The 20759-nt window shown below is 51.7% G+C and overlaps 8 protein-coding genes across 8 annotated transcripts; 5 read left to right on the top strand and 3 right to left on the bottom strand.

Moving 5' to 3' along the window:
- Positions 1 to 1355: 1355 nt before the first annotated feature.
- Positions 1356 to 1728, top strand: M406DRAFT_321782 (uncharacterized protein). Its single transcript, XM_040919550.1, has one exon. The coding sequence runs from the start codon at positions 1362 to 1364 to the stop codon at positions 1647 to 1649; it is 288 nt and encodes a 95-aa protein (XP_040778893.1). The 5' UTR covers positions 1356 to 1361; the 3' UTR covers positions 1650 to 1728.
- Positions 1729 to 1736: 8 nt separating this feature from the next.
- Positions 1737 to 2609, top strand: M406DRAFT_355768 (uncharacterized protein; the record flags this gene model as incomplete). Its single annotated transcript, XM_040923252.1, has 1 exon — positions 1737 to 2609. Exon 1 carries the CDS (start codon positions 2364 to 2366, stop codon positions 2607 to 2609), a length of 246 nt encoding a protein of 81 aa, XP_040778892.1. The 5' UTR covers positions 1737 to 2363.
- A 377-nt stretch (positions 2610 to 2986) lies between these two features.
- On the top strand, positions 2987 to 3824 carry M406DRAFT_55452 (uncharacterized protein). Its single transcript, XM_040924554.1, has 3 exons — positions 2987 to 3188; positions 3246 to 3555; positions 3630 to 3824. The coding sequence occupies exons 1-2, from the start codon at positions 3096 to 3098 to the stop codon at positions 3474 to 3476; spliced, it is 324 nt and encodes a 107-aa protein (XP_040778891.1). The 5' UTR covers positions 2987 to 3095; the 3' UTR covers positions 3477 to 3555; positions 3630 to 3824.
- A 267-nt stretch (positions 3825 to 4091) lies between these two features.
- M406DRAFT_102166 (uncharacterized protein) lies at positions 4092 to 4771 on the top strand. The gene has a single exon (XM_040914994.1). It carries the CDS (start codon positions 4174 to 4176, stop codon positions 4432 to 4434), a length of 261 nt encoding a protein of 86 aa, XP_040778890.1. The 5' UTR covers positions 4092 to 4173; the 3' UTR covers positions 4435 to 4771.
- Positions 4772 to 6114: 1343 nt separating this feature from the next.
- Positions 6115 to 6818, top strand: M406DRAFT_355765 (uncharacterized protein). Its single transcript, XM_040923251.1, has one exon. The coding sequence runs from the start codon at positions 6419 to 6421 to the stop codon at positions 6713 to 6715; it is 297 nt and encodes a 98-aa protein (XP_040778889.1). The 5' UTR covers positions 6115 to 6418; the 3' UTR covers positions 6716 to 6818.
- Positions 6819 to 9180: 2362 nt separating this feature from the next.
- On the bottom strand, positions 9181 to 11028 carry M406DRAFT_217459 (uncharacterized protein; the record flags this gene model as incomplete). The annotated part of the gene is made up of 2 exons (XM_040915500.1): positions 9181 to 9307; positions 9398 to 11028. Coding segments are annotated over 2 exons (1758 nt in total), but the record flags the coding sequence as incomplete, so codon positions are not given.
- A 5687-nt stretch (positions 11029 to 16715) lies between these two features.
- Positions 16716 to 17285, bottom strand: M406DRAFT_242902 (uncharacterized protein; the record flags this gene model as incomplete). Its single annotated transcript, XM_040916192.1, has 1 exon — positions 16716 to 17285. A coding segment is annotated over one exon (570 nt), but the record flags the coding sequence as incomplete, so codon positions are not given.
- A 637-nt stretch (positions 17286 to 17922) lies between these two features.
- Positions 17923 to 19876, bottom strand: M406DRAFT_61678 (uncharacterized protein; the record flags this gene model as incomplete). Its single annotated transcript, XM_040924745.1, has 4 exons — positions 17923 to 18077; positions 18206 to 19358; positions 19468 to 19784; positions 19822 to 19876. The coding sequence occupies 4 exons, from the start codon at positions 19874 to 19876 to the stop codon at positions 17923 to 17925; spliced, it is 1680 nt and encodes a 559-aa protein (XP_040778886.1).
- Between the last annotated feature and the right edge of the window lie 883 nt (positions 19877 to 20759).

Here is a 20759-nt window from a genome sequence, read left to right as displayed (position 1 = left end):
TGAGAAGAATCTTGGAGATCATATGAGCCAAATCGAAAAAATGCTGCCAAGACTCGGGCAATGGAAAGAGATCTACCAACATCGCGACATCGGGAAGCATATGCAGAAGCTCGTTGGGGATATTTATCTCCGCGTCATTGAATTCTCAAGAGCTGTAGCAGAATACTGTTGCCATTTTTGGACAAGTGTGTACATTCATCTTCCCAATACATATGACTAGGGTGCTAAACTTTGGGCAGAAAGACTATGGCCGGCAATCTCTGCTGCCAAGCTCGAGTTCGACGAGACTGCAAAGTTGATCTACAAATTACTGGCGGAAGTCAACGCTACAGCAAGCATAGGACTTCACACTCGTGCTCTAAACATCGAGAACGAGATTGGACTCTTAGTGCGAAAGGCAGATGAAGCTGAAGCGAGGGCAAAAAAGGCAGAGGAAGACCACTCTAAGCTGCTGGAAGACAACAAAGCATTGAGAGCCCGCCTTGATAAGCAAGCCAGCCAGGAAGATGGCCGGAGATTCCATGTTCTGCAGCAGCTACTGAATGTCCGTCGAAACCATCGGAGTTTGCAGCTCCAGCTTGCATCTTCCAAGCCCCTTCTGCCTAGATATTCCTTGACTGACCGTCAATCAGGTTACTTTGGATCATCCAGGCCTCTCCCTGTCTGTCACGAAATCCAGCCTTCGATCCGAATTCCCTGACGCCGACGAGTACAACCCTCACGACCCATACTCAACCTATGAACAAATGACACCCGCAAAAATTTTGTCTCACCCTACATATCAAGCGTGGGCAAACGCGTCTTACTCATCCCTGCTCTTCATCAACGGCCACACCAACAGAGAGGGTCGAGAGGCACGAGGTCTCAACTCCAGCTGGCTTTCTCCAGCGGCCATTCACATATCCGAATTCCACGCAGGCTCTAGTGACGCTGCGCAGGGGAAAGTGTCGTTTTTCTCCTGTCGTCCAGACCGAGATCACTTGAAAGCCCGCGCTGATGAAGTCCTGGCCGCCACGGCGCTCAAGCTTGTCAGTATGAATAAAGAGATTTTGAGGGACCGACTGGGAGACTTCGAACGAACCCTTCGAGCCCATCCATCCATCCCGCACAGCCACTCCTACCCGCTCCTTCAGACTCCGCCGCTGCCTTCATACTCCAACGGCGTGCCCTCAAGACCGCCATCTCCTCTCATGTATTATGACGCATGGTCTCCAAACGTGTCACAGCACTCTCTAATGGGTGACAGATACGGTCACATGCCCACACCTGCCATGCAGCCGACGTTTCAGCAGCTGACAGACCTCATTCTGGACATATTGAACGAGTTGGCTGGCGCAGAGGACGACTCGCAGAAGACGAGCATGTATATTGTGCTTGACCGCCTCGACAGCGCCGATGACGTGCGGATTCACGAGATTATGAACGAGCTGGCGCGGATGGTGGGCAAGTCCCAATGTTGCGTCAAGATTGCAGTTGTGGTGGAGGAGTCACAGATGGAAGGGACCTGGCGAGTACAAGATGTGCCCAGCTATTTGGCGTCGCCTAACCGGCTCTTTGACTTACATATGAATCAGCGGCAGCTGTCTGAGGAAACGGAGAAAAGGCCACGCATATGGTCTGGGTTTGAAAACCCATTGTTAAGTCGTTGAAAGGAGAAAATAGGAAGGGAACCAGTCTTCATGTAGAGACGAGGCCAGAACTACCACTAGTAATGAAATATCATCGACGAAGTTTTTGTGACAATATTACGGGTCTAGTCAGTGCATGCACTGGCAATCTGTTTTGCGATAGTCTTCCTAATTCCTTATTTATTCTGAAGCAAATCTTGAGGGCCTGAAAAGTATGCGTCCTTGGTACTGCTGCTCATGGTCGAAGTCCGAGGTGTTTCATAAACTCCAGGTGTGAGGACCATTGTGTGTAGTGACCCGCTCCAAGTCCACAGCTGGATAGCACTCCCGGTCCAGAGGAGGGGTTGGAAAGGCGTCTGAGCTGTATTGCTCGATGGATATTTCCCATGGGAGAAGTGATTGAAAACTCTCGTCGTGATATGGTTTCAACCGCGGAGAGAATCCTCCGGGCTTTCCTTGGGAGGCTGTTAACTCCGATGTATCTGATGGAGGCCCGAACTCCATATACATTGGTGGTAACATGTTGGTTGGATCTGGATCCTGGAGTATTATCTCGAAGTCGGCTCCATGATCTGTGGACTCAGAATGAACAGTAGTACACGGTGAGACCAGTGTTGGGGTTCCAGGGATGTTTCCTTGAAATGAATTCCACGCTGTCGATTCCTGACTCCATTCGGATAGTGTAGGATACTCCGCTAGTGTTTTTCTTGGTTTTTCTTCACTGTTGTCAGTACTATGTCGATAACTGCCATGATTAATGTGCTGATGAAATGCAGCACTGATGTGGTCCGCTATGATGGTTTTGACAAGTTGCTCGACTTCTTCATCGTCCTGAAGAAGGCACTTTTCTCGGAGATCTCTGGTCGCTGCGGCGGCGACAAGTTGCGGGACAGATTTTTGAAGATGTTCCATCGTGTGATCACAGCCCCAGAGACCGTCACGGCATTCAGAATCTGCTTGTTGTCAGTGATTCGTACATGAGATCCAAGAAACGAAACTGTCTAGAAGCCTCTATTATGGTCATCGTGGCGACCTGAACTTGTCATATTGATGCAAACTAGCGCATGTATCTACGTCTGCAAAATAACCGCACTGGCGGGTCTCAAACAGTATACGGCGAAAGGAACCATCTCAAATCCCGAGACTGAACACGGCGCCTCCAATGCATTGTGATGAAGCGCTCGATTTAGAGACTAACTCACTACGCGGAGATTCGTCCACGTACAAAGGGCGTAGCCTTTGGTCAGATAATAATGAAAGAGTCTGGTTGAAGAAAGATATAACTCACATGGTGATGCTGGTTTTTGCTTCTCGGGGAACAAGATAGAGAATATTTTGAACCATTTTTGTTCTTCATTATCACGAGACTGGGTATTACGCCTCCTGAGCAGGTACATTTGCGCAGGACTGATCGTCTGTGATGAACGATCACGTGGATCTGATATTTCGCATGGCTTCTTCGCCCTGATGTGGTCGGCCAACTCCTTCTCTCTGTCGAACGGAGCGGCACATCGAGGGCAAGATACTTTACGCGGTGCGTGGCGCCTATACAAGTGCTCCCTGATGGTGTCAGCAGAATTCAGTACGAGGGGAATGAGATAAGAACAAAGAACGCACTTTACTCTAGCGATGGAGGGCCATGTATTTCTTGCGCATATCGAATTGGGCTCGATCTTACACGGGTCGGCCTTGAAAAATGGACAGGCAAATCGAACAGCCGCCGTCGACGTCGAACGCTGCGTATTAGACGACGCATCTTTGTGTTCTTCGACACAGGAAGAGTGCCTTCGTCGCGGTTGGGAAATAGTAGCCGTTTGGGCTGGAACCATCGCATCCATCGAGAGCTAGCAAAATATACTGCAAAAGTTGTTCTTCCCCCCCGAAGTACTTGAGGAAAGGAGTAAAAGAGTATTGATAAAGGAAAGGTCTATGTCATCGTCAGGAATAAGAGCGATGAGACCCAGAGCGATATGCCTGGTGGGAGCCTTGCGAAGTGCTGACCTGTCTTCGACCACCGTGCCTGATTGAGGGCTGTCAGATGCGTCGGAGTTGAGAATGACCAGACCTCCGGGACTCGGAATCAGGAGCAACTGGAGACTCGGGCCGGAAGGATCTGAAATCGGACCGGCAGAGCCAGGATGATCGACAAATATGTGAGAATGAACCTCTTGAGAACCAGTTTAATCCCAATAATCGGGAGCTTCACGGGAGCGACAAGTGCGTTTGGATATGTGAAGATGACAACTTCGGTCAGGCTCGAACGATGCAGAAGGACAAGTTGCCAAAGTGTGGACCCAGAATGACGGAAGAATGGAAAGCCCTGTATATTCAATTGGAGATCAAGGCAAGCCACTTCACGCATTTCGGGCAAGGATCAAAGCGAACTAGCCGCCTGCGATTACCTGCGATCCTGCTTCATCCAATAAGCCACGCTCAGTCCAGTCGAGGGCAAGACACATGGCGCAGAGAGAAAGGGTGATTGGCCAAGCTACACGAGAGGGTGAGAAAGAAGTGCGAATTAAGACGCCGACTACCATCTTCATGCATGAAAGTGCATTTTTGGTGCCCAAATCCCAGTCTCGTGAGTGCTTCACCCCAGCTCAGAGCCATCTTCCCATCGACTTTGATGGTCCACCTTCCTCGTTCCGCTCCTCACGTAGCCAAAGCAGCACCCAGAAGCTGTGTCCGGCCGAGTTCCTATGCTTCCCCGCCTAATGGTTGGGATACCCATGATGAATGTCCCAATCATTCCTCGGAAGTTTGGCACTTCAAGATGCGTCCTGTAGGCCTGGACAGCGGAAGCTAGGCGTTGCTTTTCCGCTTATGCTTCGTCCGGATTCCAGCCCAGTCATTCGCAATCGAAAATACCCTCTTTTCGCGGTGAAATCAAGGGCTGCCCGTGTAAAATGGTCTCGAGATTGTCTGATGGGAGAGGGAGAATGACACTGGCTTTGACGTTATGGGAGGGAAAGAAGGGGGTGAGGGGGCTCGTCCCATAGGTCTGCGATTCAAAACCCCGCCAATCCTTACCCTCTGTTGAATCTGGATACCCACACTCACAGAACTATCCCATAGTGAGGGATGCAGACTGAGCTTTTGCTTCTGGCGGACTGTTCGGAGCCTCCTACCCACCCCCGCTGGATAGACCATAGGCCCCCCACATTCTGGTCTGCTTACACTCGCCCTCCTCGTCTGTCCTTTTGGCGTCATCAAGCCTCGCACCTCTTTCTTAACATCACCACCACGATAGATTTGCTCAAAACGTCGACAGCTATCTCCAGCTCTTCACGCCTCGAAGTTGTTGCAGTCATCCAGTATTCGTCCGTTGAACTTGGTAAGTAGCTTCGTCTGCCTTCAAAACCATCCTTTTGTCCGCCGCCGCCGCGTTCGTTTTGGAGTGACCAATGAGTCACTCAGCCTTGGTGAGAGAAATGCTTCGCGAGGAAAGAACATATCATATTCAGATACCAGAGTTTGATCTACTTCTGCTGGAAAGAGTTAATGATTAAGCTCATTTGCGATATCGCAAGATCAGAGATGGGCGGGGAAAAGTAACGGACAGGGACTTACACTCTGCCACTAGATATGACAAGACTGACGATAGTTTATAGTACAGATCCGTTTCCCGATATATCATCCGCCGCAACCATCTTCAACAGAAACTTGGACTGTTTTCCAAGATGCATCTCTTCGGACATCAGCATTTTGCAAAGGCAATCATCGCCAACCCCGTGTTCCTCAACATCCTGAGGCTTGTAGCCTTTGTCCATGTGGTCATCACGGTCTTCGATTTATTCGACAAATCTCCTATAACCAGCATCAAAGAATGGATAGTCAGCATCCTGACCGCCATCTCCATCCCGACACGCGTTACAATAACTCCCTTTCCTCCGTGGGTCGAAAACGTTGCAATCATATTTGGCATGTTGCCCGGGGTCGCGTTCATCGCGGCCATGTTGGGTATCATAACAGAACCAACCACAGCAAGTGCTAGGAAGAAGATGTTCAACAGCCTGTTGTTGTACTTGAACACCACAAAATATTTGGGCAGAGCTCAGGCTTTGTCATCGGCATGGATCGCCGCTGGCCGCGAAGCTCAGCTGTTAAGCATTCAACGACGAAGGCCACTTATGCCAGCTATGCATGCGTGTGCAGCTGTCGTTCTGCGCTTGCCAATGGTCGTGGGTGCAACTAATGCTGCTCCTGTGGTACGTTTAGAACCCCCACACAAAGAATTTCACGGCAAAAGTCAAACAGAGATGCTGATACCTACCAGAACGCGACGGCCGGTCACAGCAACGCCAACTCTCTAGAGTTCGAAAGCCTCGTCATAGCGAGCATTGCAGCTGTGGCCCTCATCATCATGGCTATACTGTCTGGTGCCCCGCAGCAGGTGTGGGCTCAGATCCAGGCCGTCTGGCAGAGTGACCGTGTTGCATTCCGACGCCAGCGGCTACACGTGGAGATCCTTGATGACGATGCAAGCGATCTGGCTGACAGAGCTGACCACGAGACTGAGAATGCGACCGCAGGTAGTACAATGCCGGCTGTGACAGAGGAGTCGTCTAGACAGCTCTGGCTGCAATGGCAGGTACCCGGCGCCTGCATTCTTGAGGGTCTTGGGCGTTGGTTTTGGCAGATGGACAACGACACCATTGTTGACCAGACTGAAGAACAACCCAATTACCATCTTGAAGGTGGTTCCTCTCAGTCGTCAGCAGAGATGCTGGCCGCAGCAGGAGCATGGGTCCAAGGGCTGCCGGCTGAGAGAGTAGAGGACCTTGAGGACGATGACCTTTTCGAGGGTGCAGAGACTTAAATCGTCGCAGTGGTCGAACAACAAAAGTGGCACCTTCATGGCCATGTTCAGCAACCGCTGGAAGCGATATCCATCATCAATGTCGAAAGGCGAGGGCGGCACAAGCATTCACACAATGCCGGTCAGCGAGTTTGCGTTTCCGTCGAGATCTTCTTTCTTCCTGTCGAGAAATTCGTTCTGCCGAGATGCTTTGTTTTGCATGCCCAGAGGGCCGAGAGGAGGTCGAGGCGTGTTCCAAGGAAGCAAAAGTGGATTTCGTGTGTCTTAGCTGGTTCTGCTGTCGAGACAAATTTCAACTTTCGTTTTGGCCGTAAAGTAATGGCTGTCTGTTCACTGGGCACCCAGGAACGAGGTGTCCAGGCTAGCCAGACAGCCCCCCCTGAGTACCGCATGATCTCCTACTTGAGAAGTAGATGCAAGCACCAAGTCGACTGTTCCCGTGCGTGCAGGCTGCAAATCACCAAATCACCTGATCTTCACGTGATTGGAGGCTCACCAGCCAACACGTACTTCTTTCGCAGTACGGTCTCCTTCTCCACCGCCACATAAGGATATGGCCTGACTGCATGGATTGACTGACCTTGATATCCAGCATACTGCTTGAGTATGTCTGCAGAATGCGTCATCCCAATTGGTTCGAATGCAGGTGTCGTCGTGTCCGTGCTCACCCCCCAAGGCCTTGCTTGCTGCAGATAGTACACAGATGTCATGTTGAAGATGCACCGCTCTATATCGCCACAGCTTGCTCAATATTGCCACAATCTTGCTTCTACTCATCACGGCCTGTATCGTCAGAATCCATCAGTCGTTCAAACGGGTCGTTGAAATAGGCGATATATTGGGGTTGTTATCCCTACAAACATATGTTAGCTCTACGTGACGAACAACGCTGAATGAGTTTTTACACTTACCTTCGACTTGTAGAGATACAGACTAAACATACTCGCAGAGCCGCATTGCCGCATTGATAAAGGGTTCGCGGACGTCCCAGTCCTATGCGATCGCAGGGCGATGGTGATGAAATACTGACCACTTCCCAGCCAGGGGGTTGATCAGATTACGGCCGGATCGGCTGTCCTGTCCAGATGACGTGAGATTTTAGCGTGGATTCTGATCAAGCCGTAAGTCAATAAATGATTGGTTGATCATCAGCATGTCTCCATTCTCGCCTCATCTCCCGATAGGCTTAACGCAGCTGCGTATTCTCACTGCGTAACTCCGCTGACTTGCCCTGATCTGCGCACTGATGCAGAACCTAGGATCGCAGAAGGTGGTTCATTTCTCATTTAACGTCACAAATTCAATTGCGATACTGTGCGGGTGGAGGCAGTCTGATCGGAACGAAGCCTCGACGTAACCCTACCGAACCATTCACGGCTCAAATCGCAGCAAGGCTCACAGACAGCGGCAGTTCAGCAGTTGCATGGGGCGGGTAAGATATATGAAGCCAGTGTTCCTGACACCCGACCATTCTTTTGACGTCTCCTGGGACCCCAACTGCGGGCAAGATGCCTGCTCGGATCCGCCAAAAAGTGACATGATCAAATAGAGCACGGTTTATGAATGGGGCTGTGTAAGGCTGCAATTAGGATCGCAGCAGAACGCAGTGTCGATCGTCCTCCCTGGTGAAGCACGATATTCTTACCATTGCACTGAGCAGAGTTTTAAGAGAAACCATGTCCGATAGTTTTGTAAATTATGATTGGGTGTGACCCACGTCTTGTACCCCCAATATCCTTTTCCGTTTGCCATATAGATTGTCAGTTTCGACAAGTACTAGCCTTGTTTATTTGATGCCTGAGCTTATGACGCCGAGCTTGTGACGCGGGCATGGACTACACTCGTGTTGGACTGGCTCTGCTTTGCGTTCATGAAGATGTTGCACCATGGCAGGCTTCTACCAACATGGTGTGTGAGTACAGGGGTCACAAGTGCATAGTCATTGGTGAATCATCTCCGAAAAGCTGGGCTGCCTTGAATGGGTACTTTACGGTCTGCCTTGCTGCGATGCTTGGAACTCAGAAACAGGAATGCTAGGTGTGAAGCATGTAATTCAGCGTAAGATGAGCGTTGGTTATGATCAGTAGTAGTGAGTATCAAGTGACCAGTTCTCTGTGAAGAGATTTAGCGCTGTTTGTTGGGTGATGATTTTGCTCGCCCAAGTTATCTGGCGGATATCAACTTGGTTAGACCCTGGTAAATCCCACTTCTTGACCAGGACTTGTGACGATGTTGTGTTCTACGCTATCTTCATGCACATCAAAAATACAGTCAATGAATACAAGGTCAACAACGGGAGATGCAACACTACAACAAGGCAGTGTTTTGAAGGTAGGGAGGGCTGCTACTCGAGGACGCCACGGACCGGCTGCTGAGTAGTGCGCAATTCAAAGGATCACACGATCATGATTACAGGCTTCCTATTCATAAGCATGGACTAGTTGAGCGAGACAGAGTCATATTTAGGCAACAATGTGCCGAGGCGTATAGTACCTCAAAGTCTTGCCCTGAGGAAACCTAACCACGCGATGAGGTCGCATCATAGCCAATGAATACATACACCCGTCGTCCTTGACTGACAGATCATCGTTCGGTGTCCACACCATTTGATCTTCTTGTCATAGGACATATCCAAGAAGCCTCGATGTATGCATCGCCTCAATTCTAGAACATCATCAAGTGTGATGGGTGTGAATTTCCCACAAAGGACTGCTTGAGGCATTAGGCCACCTCAGGCAAAAGAATGAGAACAACCCATCGAACAACTCCTGCATTGTCCTTGAGCGGTGTCCAGTAGCTCACAAAGTTCGCACCAGATGCCGAGCTGTTCGATATAGAAACAAGCTTCTCCAGACTGAGACTCTTGCGCAACGAACGCCCTTCATTCGGCCGCGTCTCGCTCTTCATGCCTAAACCACTCAAGTCTGCCGCACCAAGTTTTCTCGTCAACGAGAGTCCTCTGGGCCTGCTCGGTCTGCTGCTGCCTTCGAGGCTGAGATCCAGCTTGACCGCTCTGCCCTCTGCAAGCCCCGCTCGGACAGTAGATTTGAATGTTTTGGTAATAGAGTTGGATCCGGTCTTTTCGGACAGAATCTCAAATATGTCCGAGCCGAGGATGCCGGCTTGCTCGTGATTACCAATACCCAGGCTTTCCAGGGCAGAAGCAGAGCAGAAAGTCAGCGGAAGCTGCGCCCTGTTCTTCTTTTTCTCGCGTGGCGGACTCAGGCTTGCTGATGGCTTGATGTACTCCGAGACCATGAACCTCGAGTATGGAGACACGACAACCTGATGAGGCGACGGTGATGGTGTCGAGAATGAGCTCGATTTTCGCACCACCTCGCGCGGCGAGGAGGGCTCGGAAGCAGGGAGATTCGCGCTGCCATCTGTGTCCGAGGAGCCAGTCTGAGAATAACGCCGCCGGAAGCTCTGTAGCAGTTTGTTGCGTGATGCACTCGGTGGGTATCTGGTCCTCTCGTCGCGCTCGCGCTCGCGTTCCTGTGGTCTGTCCCCCTTGGCTTCGTTTCGCCATGAGGCTCGAGAATCTTGTTGTTGGTCCCTCGGCTTCTGGAGTAGGGGCGAGGGTTCTCGTGATGATAGAGGCGGGGCAACGCCCAGGAAGTGTGTGACGTCCTCCTGCCGCTCGAGCATCTCAGTGACATCAATCTGTCCTCCGAGGTGGTAACGAATTTCCCCGTCCAGACCAACCAACCTTGCTACGAAGAGCAAATTCCAATACATCCTCCCATCCTGAGTATAGTTCAAGACGAGGTCGGTGAACTCGTTCTGTGTAGAAATTGCATGGCGGATACGATCGATCCCGCTGGCCCTCGTCCTGGGCCCCTGAAAAATACGACAGTTCTTAGAGATGACGTCGCCAGTCCTGTACCCAGTGATATGAGCCAAGTTATCAGAAGCGAAAACCATAGGGTTGTCGTCTTGGTTGGGATCGGTCAGGCAGAAGGCGTGTCCAAACCCAGGACAGACTTGGTTGGGCGAGTAGCCGCGGCCGACTGTCTGCAGGTTGAGGGACAGCTGGTGCTTCAGAAACTCGGGATAAATGTCCCGAGCCAGACTCTGCTCGATGAATGTCCTGGCATCATCGAATAGGTTCTCCAGGCTTGGGAGCAGTGTGTTCGACACCTCGCGCATGTCCGTATTCAGGCTTCTCGCAACCGCCAACGGAAGTTTCACGGGCGCCGACGCAGCGACGCCTGTGTGCTTCAAGGATATGCTCCATACAGTCGGCCCCAAGAGAGCCAGGGTGCGGTTGTACTCGGCGATCTGGAGGAGGAAATCCATGTCGTCGGCACGACCCCGAGACTCCGCAAATGCACGAAGCCGCGACACTGCAGCGGTATTCTCCAGGACAGCTTTGAATGTCTTGGTAGAGAAGACGTCAAAGATCGGTAGAGCTGGCACTATGTCTTCCTCGAGTCGGTCGAGTGTCGTCTGAACGTCTGATCTCCCAAAGGTATTGCTGGTCCAAACCCCAGACGAGGTGAGAGGACTTCGAGGGGTACCATGGGCATCGTAATCGGTATATTGTCTGAGGACCGAGTCTTGCAAGTCGAGTGCCTTGCCTTTCCAACGTCGGCTGAGCCCTTCAGATGGTTTTCTCTGCTTCAGTGCTGGACTGAAATGTGTCGGAGGTGGTAAAATATTGGCAGCTACGCCATCGCGATCTGAGCACTCCGAGACCATCTCGAACGGCTTGTCCAGCTCTTCACTCTTCCCACTTGAAGGTGGAGTCAAGGCAGCTTCATGACTACCGGCCGGTCTGGATGCCATGGTCGCTGGCTGAGCTGGCAGGGTGTGACAAGTAGGGGGAGAGGATCCTTGACGATAAGGTCAACAAAACCAGTGGTTCACCAGCTGTGGGGTGTGAGACGACGACCATGCACAACGAAACACACACAGTACTGTCCGGCTTGACTTCGACCTGCCAAACATTCCTGTGCTCGATGCTCGTTGCACACCCAAGCTCGAAGATGGTTCGTCGCGAGAAATGGGCTTGCTGGGTATTAAATTGTTTGTTTTTCGAAGAGCTGCTTTCATAACAACATCAGTTCTACCTCCTCGTTCATCCAAACCTGTCGTTTTTGGGGGGTTATTTCAAACTGCATGGACACGTCTGAGCTCGTCTACTGTGTTTGATCTTTTGAGCAAGTGTGAGTCGGCGCTTTGATCCCAGAGTCTTTTTTTCTCTCTGTCCTTCACACTTGTTCATTCACAGTGTCTCGGTATTTTCACAACAAGTGCCAGCGTACGTCCAAAACAGACTACGGCTCTGTCTGTGCACTGAGGCCGCTGAAGGCCAAGGGTCCGCTAGAGGTGAACGGCTTAGGCGTCGGCTAGATCCTACTATGGAGTCCAGGAGATCACCGACAAATCATCCTGGACAGCTATGGAGCATCAAACTGTAATTGCACAGGCTAAGGCCACCAAGGTGTAGTTCCCCTGCGCTAGTGTCTTGTAGAGGCCCTCTCACACTGTTTTTGGGCAAACTTGTGGTAAGAGGTTTACGGAACAGTTTTTTTGAGGTGAATATTGGACATACTACTATAATAATCCGATGACGGAGGCTCGATCGCAAGACGACGTTTCATGAGTCGAGATTGTCAAAGAGCCAGCTAACCGGGATTACTTTATTGGGCGAGTTATCGGACATTATTTGCTGTCAATCCATTTTGCATCTCCAGCGCTGGTGTTAAATATTATTACCTCGCTGCACCGTGCTCCCGGAAATTACGGAACAAATAGTCGCAAATTTCTTGTAACTGATTCACGAGCACATGATCGAGAGTGTGTTACGAGCTGAACTGCGAACGAGTCCTTGAACCCTGCCTGCATTGTAGATGACAATGACATTCTGTTTGAGCGCAATCGAACTCGGGAGCGCATTGGCTTCAAGAAGGTGATTGTGACAAATACTGCTTTACACTGATGCTCTGGCTCGGATGGAAGGAGAACGTTGGTAGCAATAATCTGGACTGGTTTTATTGGTGACTGAATCGAAAAGTTATATGTGGCTCCGAGCAATGTCGAGCGTCCCCTTCCTTTGTCGATTGATTCAATGAGATCTAACATAAGCAGTTGTAAAGGAAGCGGAAACTGAAGCAGAAGTCCTCAACAAGAATGCTATTATACAGACATAGGCTGGTTAGAAGCTGGGAATGATCATTTTGGTGTTGTGTCCGTCAAGTCACTCAATGCAAGAGCTTGAGCTGAAATCTGAGACTCAATCCTGAAGGATTATTTGAGTACTGGAATGAAATGTCTCTTGATATCGCGAAATGCTTGGGAAGCTAGAGCAAAACTTTGAACTTGTGCAATCAAGTAGTCATTGTAACTCGTTACTGTTCGTAATCCTCTTTCATCTTCTTGTCATGAGTCGGGCTAATCTGTTCTTCAATCCAATGACGAGGCCTGTGCCCTCTTACTGTACCAATAGTCACTGTCTTGATGGTTTTCAACCATATCCGGTCTCCTATCATTGCTGTCCGGTGCCAGCAGTAATGATGAACGCAGTAGCAGTAGCGACGACAGTGGATTCACGCAGAGAATATCAACATACTGAGCCATAAGCACACGAGAATGTGGATTTTGGAAGGACACTACAGATGCTAGAGATGTGCTAATGAAAGTAAACATAACACCAAAACACTGATTTCTTTTTCTTCTTCCCCGTTGGCTGGCCAGTCTTCCACATAGGACTTGGTTCAACAGACCACCACCTTAGAGCAAACCACCAAGCAGGCCGCCGCCGCCGCCTCCACCACCTCCACCGAGCAGTCCACCGCCGCCACCTTTATCCTTCTTGTCACCACCTCCACCACCGCCTAGGCCCAGGAGACCTCCGCCCTCCTTGCCTCCTCCAAGAACGCCGCCAAGCAGACCGCCGACACCCTGAGATGATGTTTAGCATAATGTTGTAACGCAGGGAGGACCAAAATCACCGGGAAAGACTTACATCTGTGACACCGCCCACAACGTCTCCCACACCGCCGAGCAGATCTCCCTGGCCGACCTTGCCTACGCCCTTACCGAGGCCACCTGTGATGCCTCCCACAGCGTTTCCGACGCCACGACCGGCACCGCCGACAATTCCCTATAGAGATAAAAGGTTAGTGAATCTTGGGTTCTATGAAGAAGTAGGAGTGGTAACTCTTACGCCGACAGGTCCTCCCACCGAGTCACCCAATCCGCCAACAGTGCCACCAACAGTGTCGCCCTGGTAAAAACATGTTAGTCGATATCGCAAATAAGTAGAGAAAATGAACCAGAAAAGAATAATGAAAACTCACCAGTCCCTTTCCAAGACCGCCAACTGTTCCTCCGACACCGCCGAGCGTGCCACCGAGGTCGCCACGGGTCAGTGCACCAGTCGTATCTCCAAGGCCGCGGGTGGTGTTGTCCAGGGTGTTGCCCAGGCCCTTCGTAGCACCACCAACAGCCTTTCCAGCAACAGGCAAGCCTGAGCCGACTTCTCCGACCGTGTTGAGGGCACCTTGGCCGAGATTGTTGACACCTCCCAGGGGACCGCCAGCGCCGCCCCGTCCACCACCACCACCACCACCAGCCTGCTGACCGACTTGTCCGCCAGCCTGTCCAGCAGCCTCTGCACGCTTCTGCTGGCGCCGCTCGAGGTTCTTCCTCTCCTCCTCGAGCTCGCGCTCGGCCAGGATCTCCTTGGTCGACTTCTTGGCGTCGGGGTGGTACGTCTTCTCCTTCTTCTCCTTCTTCTCCGCCACGCCGGGCTTCTTGGCACCGACCTGCGGCGTGGGCGGCGGCTCGTACAGCTTCTCGATCTCCTCGGGCTTGGGCATCTCGGCCTTGCCACCCTTAGGCACCTGCGGCCTGGCCGGGGCCGAGGCGGGGACCCTGGGCACGGCGGGCTTCCTGTCCGTGAGGCCAGGGATCTCCTCGCCACGGGCCAGCTTGGCGGCCATGCCGTAAGTCGGGGCTGGCCTTCTCTTCTTCTTCTTCTTCTTGATCTGTTGCGTGCCGTCGGCGTTCACATTCTGCATGACGTTCTTGGCAGTGGCAGGCGCAGGCGCAGGCTTCTTGGTGACAGCTGAAGACTCGGCCCAGTCCTTGACGCTGCTGGTGGTTGGGGGCTTGGGCGGGATCTTCTTGAGGTTGGCAGGCTTGACCTCTTGTTGAGTCTTCCTGGGGGCATCAACATCCCTTGATGCTGCTGCTGCTGGCTTGCGCGACGCCGCAGCCTTCTTCACGGCCTCCTGGGCGGCTGGCAGCTGGGATGTGCCGTTCTTTGCGGCCTCCTCAGCCTGGGCCTTGAACCAGTCGGCTCGTTTCTTTGCGGCTCCTGAGATAAGAAGTGTCGACGTTAGTCATGGTTCCAAATATTTTCATTTGTTCCTTTGTGACGAGGTCGAACTGAAAAACTTACTCTCCAGCTTCCGGTTCCTCTCCAGAAGCGCATTCTTTTTCTCGAGGAGTTCAACCTCCCGTTCCAGGGCGCTTACGTCCGCCATCTTTTCAGTTGCACACTTCTTCTCGTAGAAATTTGTTTTCGAGACTTGCTCCCTGTGTCGTTTAAGGGGAGAAAAACAAATAAGTTTAATTTAATGACTTTGGGATAGAATGATCCAAAAGATCTGGCAAGTATTCAAACACCAATTCTCGCCTGTGGCTGAGGACTGTGGGATATTATAGCTAGCCACTCTTCTCAAAAAGAAGTGACGTAGGTAGCATCGTGTCAAAGAGGTCGCTGACCATGCGCCAGTGACGTCGCAGGGTGGCCTCGCAGCGGTATTGATTCGTCGATAAGTCTGACCTTTCATGCACAGCGCCAATCCTCCTCCGACCCTTCACTCGCCACACCTGACCCACCACCCTCCTTCAAGCCACTCACAGTTCTCCAGAGCCATGTCGCTCTGGGATTCTCGATCTTTGTTGATTAGCCACATTACATACATAACATAGTTAGCTCATCGCGATCGCGGGGGGGTCCCACGTCGTCTGGATGAGACGGGCAAAATCTATCTATTGTGGATAAGAGGGAAGGGGACAAAAACTGTGGTTCCTCGACATCATTTGCTTCGATTGCAATTTGTGGTAACACCAACGTAAAAAGCACTCTGCAGGACGCGTGGTGTCGAGCATAGTTTGTTGGTTGCTTTTGTGATGGCCTTTCGACACCATCATATCGACTTGATTTAATCATGGCCGTGTTGTCGAGAAAAAGGATGAGACTGTCTCACTTTACATCACGCAAGAAAATCAGGCTTTCTCGACTTGACAAGCTCCCATCTGTACATACGCTTGCTTCAAAAAGGAACAGCGCCATTCGTAACCGCTGAACTCCTGATCAACGTCGCAGCCACACGTATTTCGCCCCGGACTATCTCCCCAGCCCCACCCGCTATGAACGCCTGTATGACCACACCTAACGGTCGTTGTCAACCTCTTTCTTTTCTTGTTCCTTTTCCTCACTCTTCTTTCTTCTTTTCTCATTCAATATAGTGCTATGACGCCTACATGACGCCTACAGGCCGCCATTCACGTATTACACAGACAGTGAACCTGAGAGAAGGGCTAGGGAAAAAAGCAGCTAGCAGATGTCACGAAGGAATGATATCCAGACAACAACAGTTCACTACACCGCACCGCCACGCAGGCGGGGCAAGTCTCGCTAAGAGAGAGTCACATTAAGGGACAACTCTGAGCAGAGGAGCACGAGGAGCACCGTTCGATAGACCCTTCTAGGCGTCGATCACTATGAGTGCTAAGATCGTCCTCTTCTCCACCCGGTGGATTTCGGAGCGATCTCCTCCACCAGAGACCCTTGCAGCAGCATTTATCTGTACCATAGTACTTCTGTAGCTTATCGTGCGTCTGTTGTCATTGGGAAAAGGCAAGAAGGAACGCAGTGGTACTATGGTCAACATCGCGGCGGTGCAAGTGTGTCCTTGACCCTTTTGTTGAGGCACCAAGCTTGCAGTTGTTGTTGTCAAGCCACTGCCTTCAGCCATACGCTGCTGATTTGTAGAGTTTGTGTTGGTGATATGCTTCAGAATGCGCGGTAGGTATGCACATACTACGTACTCGTGAGAAATTCTGATTTCTAACGTGTAATTCATTACATGATCTCGCTTTCTCTCTCTCTCTCTCTCTCTCTTGCCGTGGCATGCATCAGGGCCATTCCTCCATTAATCGTACATGTATGTACTGCCCAAAGGCGTGAGGGCGCCATGCTCATCCAGCATCGCAGCCCACCGCCCAACGGTGCCAGGATCCCGCATGGGCCCAAACCAGGCATACCTCTCGACCCAGTCCAGCGAGTCCAGATACTTGGCGCTCTCCCGCGCAAAGTCCTCGACCTGGGCCCTGGGCAGCGGCTGGTCCTTGCTCCAGTTGGTGCACGCAAACTCGGTGATCCACACGGGCTTGTTGGGGCCCAGCTGGTGGTGCGTCGACCAGATGTAGTCGTAAAAGGGCCCCAGCCCGACTCCATACCAGTGGAAACAGTAAAAGTCAATATCTGAACCAGCCGCCCGGATCCTGGCGAGGAAGTCCGCCATCCACTGCACGCCGTGCGGCGCCGAGGAGATGGCCGGGCTCCCGCACCGCACGCCCTCTCTTCGCAGGGGCTCGATGGCCCGCACCCACTCCCGGGCGGCCAGCTCGGCGGACATGTTGGACTGGCTGGGCAGCTCAGGCTCGTTGAAGCCCAGGAGGGTGTGGGCGCCGGCCCGGCGGACGTGCTCGGCCAGCGAGTCGACGTTGACGTGGTTCCACTGCATGGGCACGAACTCGAGGGACTGGCTGTCGGGGGTTGCGTGCGGGGACCAGTTGTAAAGCCATGAGATCTTGGAGCCGGGCTTGGTGAACTGGAAGGCCGGGTCTCGGCCGTGATTGTCGGTAGGCCAGCAGAGGCCGCGTTTGTTGGTTGGGGACATGATGATTTGATGGTTTTTGTTGGCTTGCTTGTTTGTCTGCTTGTTACCAAAGTGTGAGGTTTGACTGTTATGGAATCTTCCAGCTCAAATAATATAATTCCATCACACGTAGAGAGGTTGATGTGTGTGCTGTGCTTCACTTTTTTGCTGTGTTTTGGGGGGTTTGAACAGCTGACGTCAGGCCACTGCAGGGCACAGGGGTAAAACCATGCAGGGCCAATGTTGGTCAAGGAGCCTCGAAGAGAAGAACAGACCAGGAAGAGAAAACAAGAAAACAGGAAATTACTCAATTATTTGTCACGACAGAGAATAAAGAAAGACGGAGAAAAGAAGAGGAAGATATTAATAATAAAAAAGAAGAAAAGGAGCTGGTAGACAGAATAGATTTATTACCTATTGGCACATTAAGTTCAGGGAAAAGGTCAAGTCTCCCAAGTACTTGGACTTTGTGTCCCTTCACGATCCAAAGCTTTGCTCTCAGTCCAACCGTCACATTTCTGCCCATGAAAAAAAATATACTGTACTTGGGAGTTCCATCCATCATATCCATCATCTATGCAAATGTAGAGATGATCTGTTCCTGCATATACTGGATCTCTGCAGCTCGATAGTAATCCGCTTCAGGACGTGCCAGACCAGATATGTTGACGTCAAAGTACATATTCTGCGGGTCCTCCAGAGTATACACTGGCCAATGCGCCCCAAGTCCTGATTTTCATCACATGGAACCTCGTTAGTCTTATTGGCTCTCTTTGTCTTGTTGGACAACAATAACAGCAACAATAATAATAATAACAACTTCCTTTTCCCAAGAGGTTGAGGTGAGAATGACTTACCGGAATTGTTTGGATCGCCGTCCACAATAAAGCTCACCCACGACCTGCTCATCATCTTGGCCAGCTGGTCAAACGTCTCGGGCTCATCGGCGAACGGATCCTCCGCCACGGCGTTCTCATACCCAAGCCCTTGGGTATTATCAAAAACAAAAGCCACTTCCTGAAAATGCGTGGCACCAGTGGCGGCCGGAAGGCCGTGGACCAGCACGTTGAAGTGGTAGCTCCAGCTGCTGACGTTGTACCTCGCATACGTCTGGCTGATGAGCCGTCTGGGCGCGTGCTGGGCCAGGTCGCCCGCAAACGCAGCTGCGCGCTTCCACTGCGCGCCCAGGTAGGCATACGCGCCTGTCGGCCGGCCATGGAGGGTACCCGGGATGCCAATGGCGGGGATGTCAGGGTACAGAACTGCCATGGTCTGGGCCGTCTCGTTGCTGAAGCCAGACGAGGTGACGGCGGCGAGGAATTGTGCGGTGGTGTTGACCCCCTTTGTGGCAAACATAGCACCTTCGTCGTGGTTGCGCCCGTGGAGGAGCGGGACTCGGACAAAGTGGCCCGAGAGCAAGAGCGACGTGGTTGTGTTTTGTAAGAAGTCTCCGTCAATGGATGCTCCCCAGGCTGGCACGCTCGCGGTCACGCTGGAGTTGAGCACGCCTGCGAGTGTGCTGATGGGCACCGTGCGGAGACAGGCGAGTGTGTCGGATGCCGAGCTGCAGTTGACGGCTCTGGTGATGTTGTCGTAGTAAGGCTGCCAGTCCTGGGCCGTCAGGGTTACTTTGTTGGTGACTGGCCCTCCGCTCTCTTCAATGGCGCCGCGGAACAGCTTGTCGTCTCGCCCTCCGTAGGCCACCAGCTGGTAGCCCACTGAGCTTGCTCCTGCGGACTCGCCCCAGATTGTCACCTTGGTCGGGTCACCTCCGAACGCGGCAATGTTCTCTTGTATCCAGTGGAGAGCGAGGCGCTGGTCCTTGTACCCGAGATTGGCCACGCCTTGGCTCAGGATCTCCTCGCTGAAGAGATAACCAAGACCCTGCAGGCGGTAGTTGAGGCTGACGGCGATCATGGGCTTCTCGGATTGTATAGATTGCTGCACTATAAAGGAGAGGTTGTAGCGGGGGTCGAGACTCCCACCTTCATAGCCCCCTCCGCCGTAAATCTGTGGATGCTCATTCAGAAAATCGATCTGCCATAATCAAAGGAAGAAAAAGGGCAAGGAAGAAAGAATAAGAGAAGAGCGACGAAAAGAGAAGCAGAGAGAGGCGTACCCAGACACCCACGGGCAGCTCTGCATCGGCTGCCACGCCAGCTGGTCTGATCACGTTCAAGGTCAAGCAATCTTCTGACACAGGATTACCGAGAACCCAATCATCACTGCCAAACCCCCAGCACTCAGGCGAGTACTGAGTGGCATTTCTGCTCTCAGTCCAGGTGGTGTTCAAGGGCTGTGGGTTCTGATACCGGAGATCGCCTACTGGCGGCTGCGCAAAGGGCATGCCCAGGAAAAGGTCCTCCTCATAGGTTGGATTATAGATGCCATAGTAGGAGCCATTTAGTACCTGGACAGTAGGTTGTGAAGTCGACGCTGCATCAATCGGCTGTGTGTGGAGCAACAAGCCTACAAGAAGGCTCAAGAAGCATCGGACAAGAAACAATTGCGCTGTCATCTTGAATCATGGGACGAACACAAAGGCAAGATCCTGTTCTTTGGAGGTCTCAACAAGAGAGAGTACGGTTCACGTGGCTCCCAAAGAGGGGTCGCCATCTCCTAGTCAATTACTTATACGAACTCTTGGTGAGAACCCTCGTGGTCCGTCCAATATGCCGGTGCTCTTTGCCTTGACATCAAATCAGGAATAACCGGCCCTATATTTGCGGAGAAACAGGGAGCCAAGAACATAGCAACGGCCCTACTCCACCCAATGCATACCGCCTAATGTAAAAGGTGGGGGATATACTGTCAAAATAGTCTTTCCTGGCCCATTGGAGTTAGGTTCGTCGATCTAGACAATGACTAAAGACATCGTGAGGGGACAAGCAACGATCTCCAATGCTACTGTATAAAGCGGGGCCGGAGCGAGGGACTGCTCCGGAGCGAGATACTGCCCGAGGCGAGGTATTACTCGAGGCGAGATTTTGCCCGAGTCTTCAATAGAACTCGGGCGCTCTTGTCGAGTAAATGTAAAGTATGCTGAAGTGTATGTTGTGACAAAGTGCTGATGTTGTTGGTACGATAGCTGGTCTTTTGCTGCCGAGGAAGTGAGTGGGAAAGGCCCTCAAGGTTGTACTGGCCAGGCGTAGAGTAGAGATTCGGTATAAAAGACTGAAAGCAGGGATCGTCCTCAAGAATTTTCTAAGAGAATAATAGTATAAGACGCGCAGCCAATTTGAAAGAGTTCACGCGCAAAGTTGTGTTCATAAATGGAACCTGTTCAGGGAGGCAGACACAGGACTGACCGTTTTAGCTGTGCTGTTATGAGCAGTCGTAACGTTCAAAGGTGGACCTAAACGCCGAGGGCTTTTATCGAAAGCCAAACAGAGAGCAAAGGAAGTAGCTATT

Source organism: Cryphonectria parasitica (assembly GCF_011745365.1).
Source record: "Cryphonectria parasitica EP155 unplaced genomic scaffold M406scaffold_3, whole genome shotgun sequence".
Classification (NCBI taxonomy): domain Eukaryota; kingdom Fungi; phylum Ascomycota; class Sordariomycetes; order Diaporthales; family Cryphonectriaceae; genus Cryphonectria; species Cryphonectria parasitica.
This window is presented reverse-complemented; position numbering and strand designations above follow the sequence as displayed.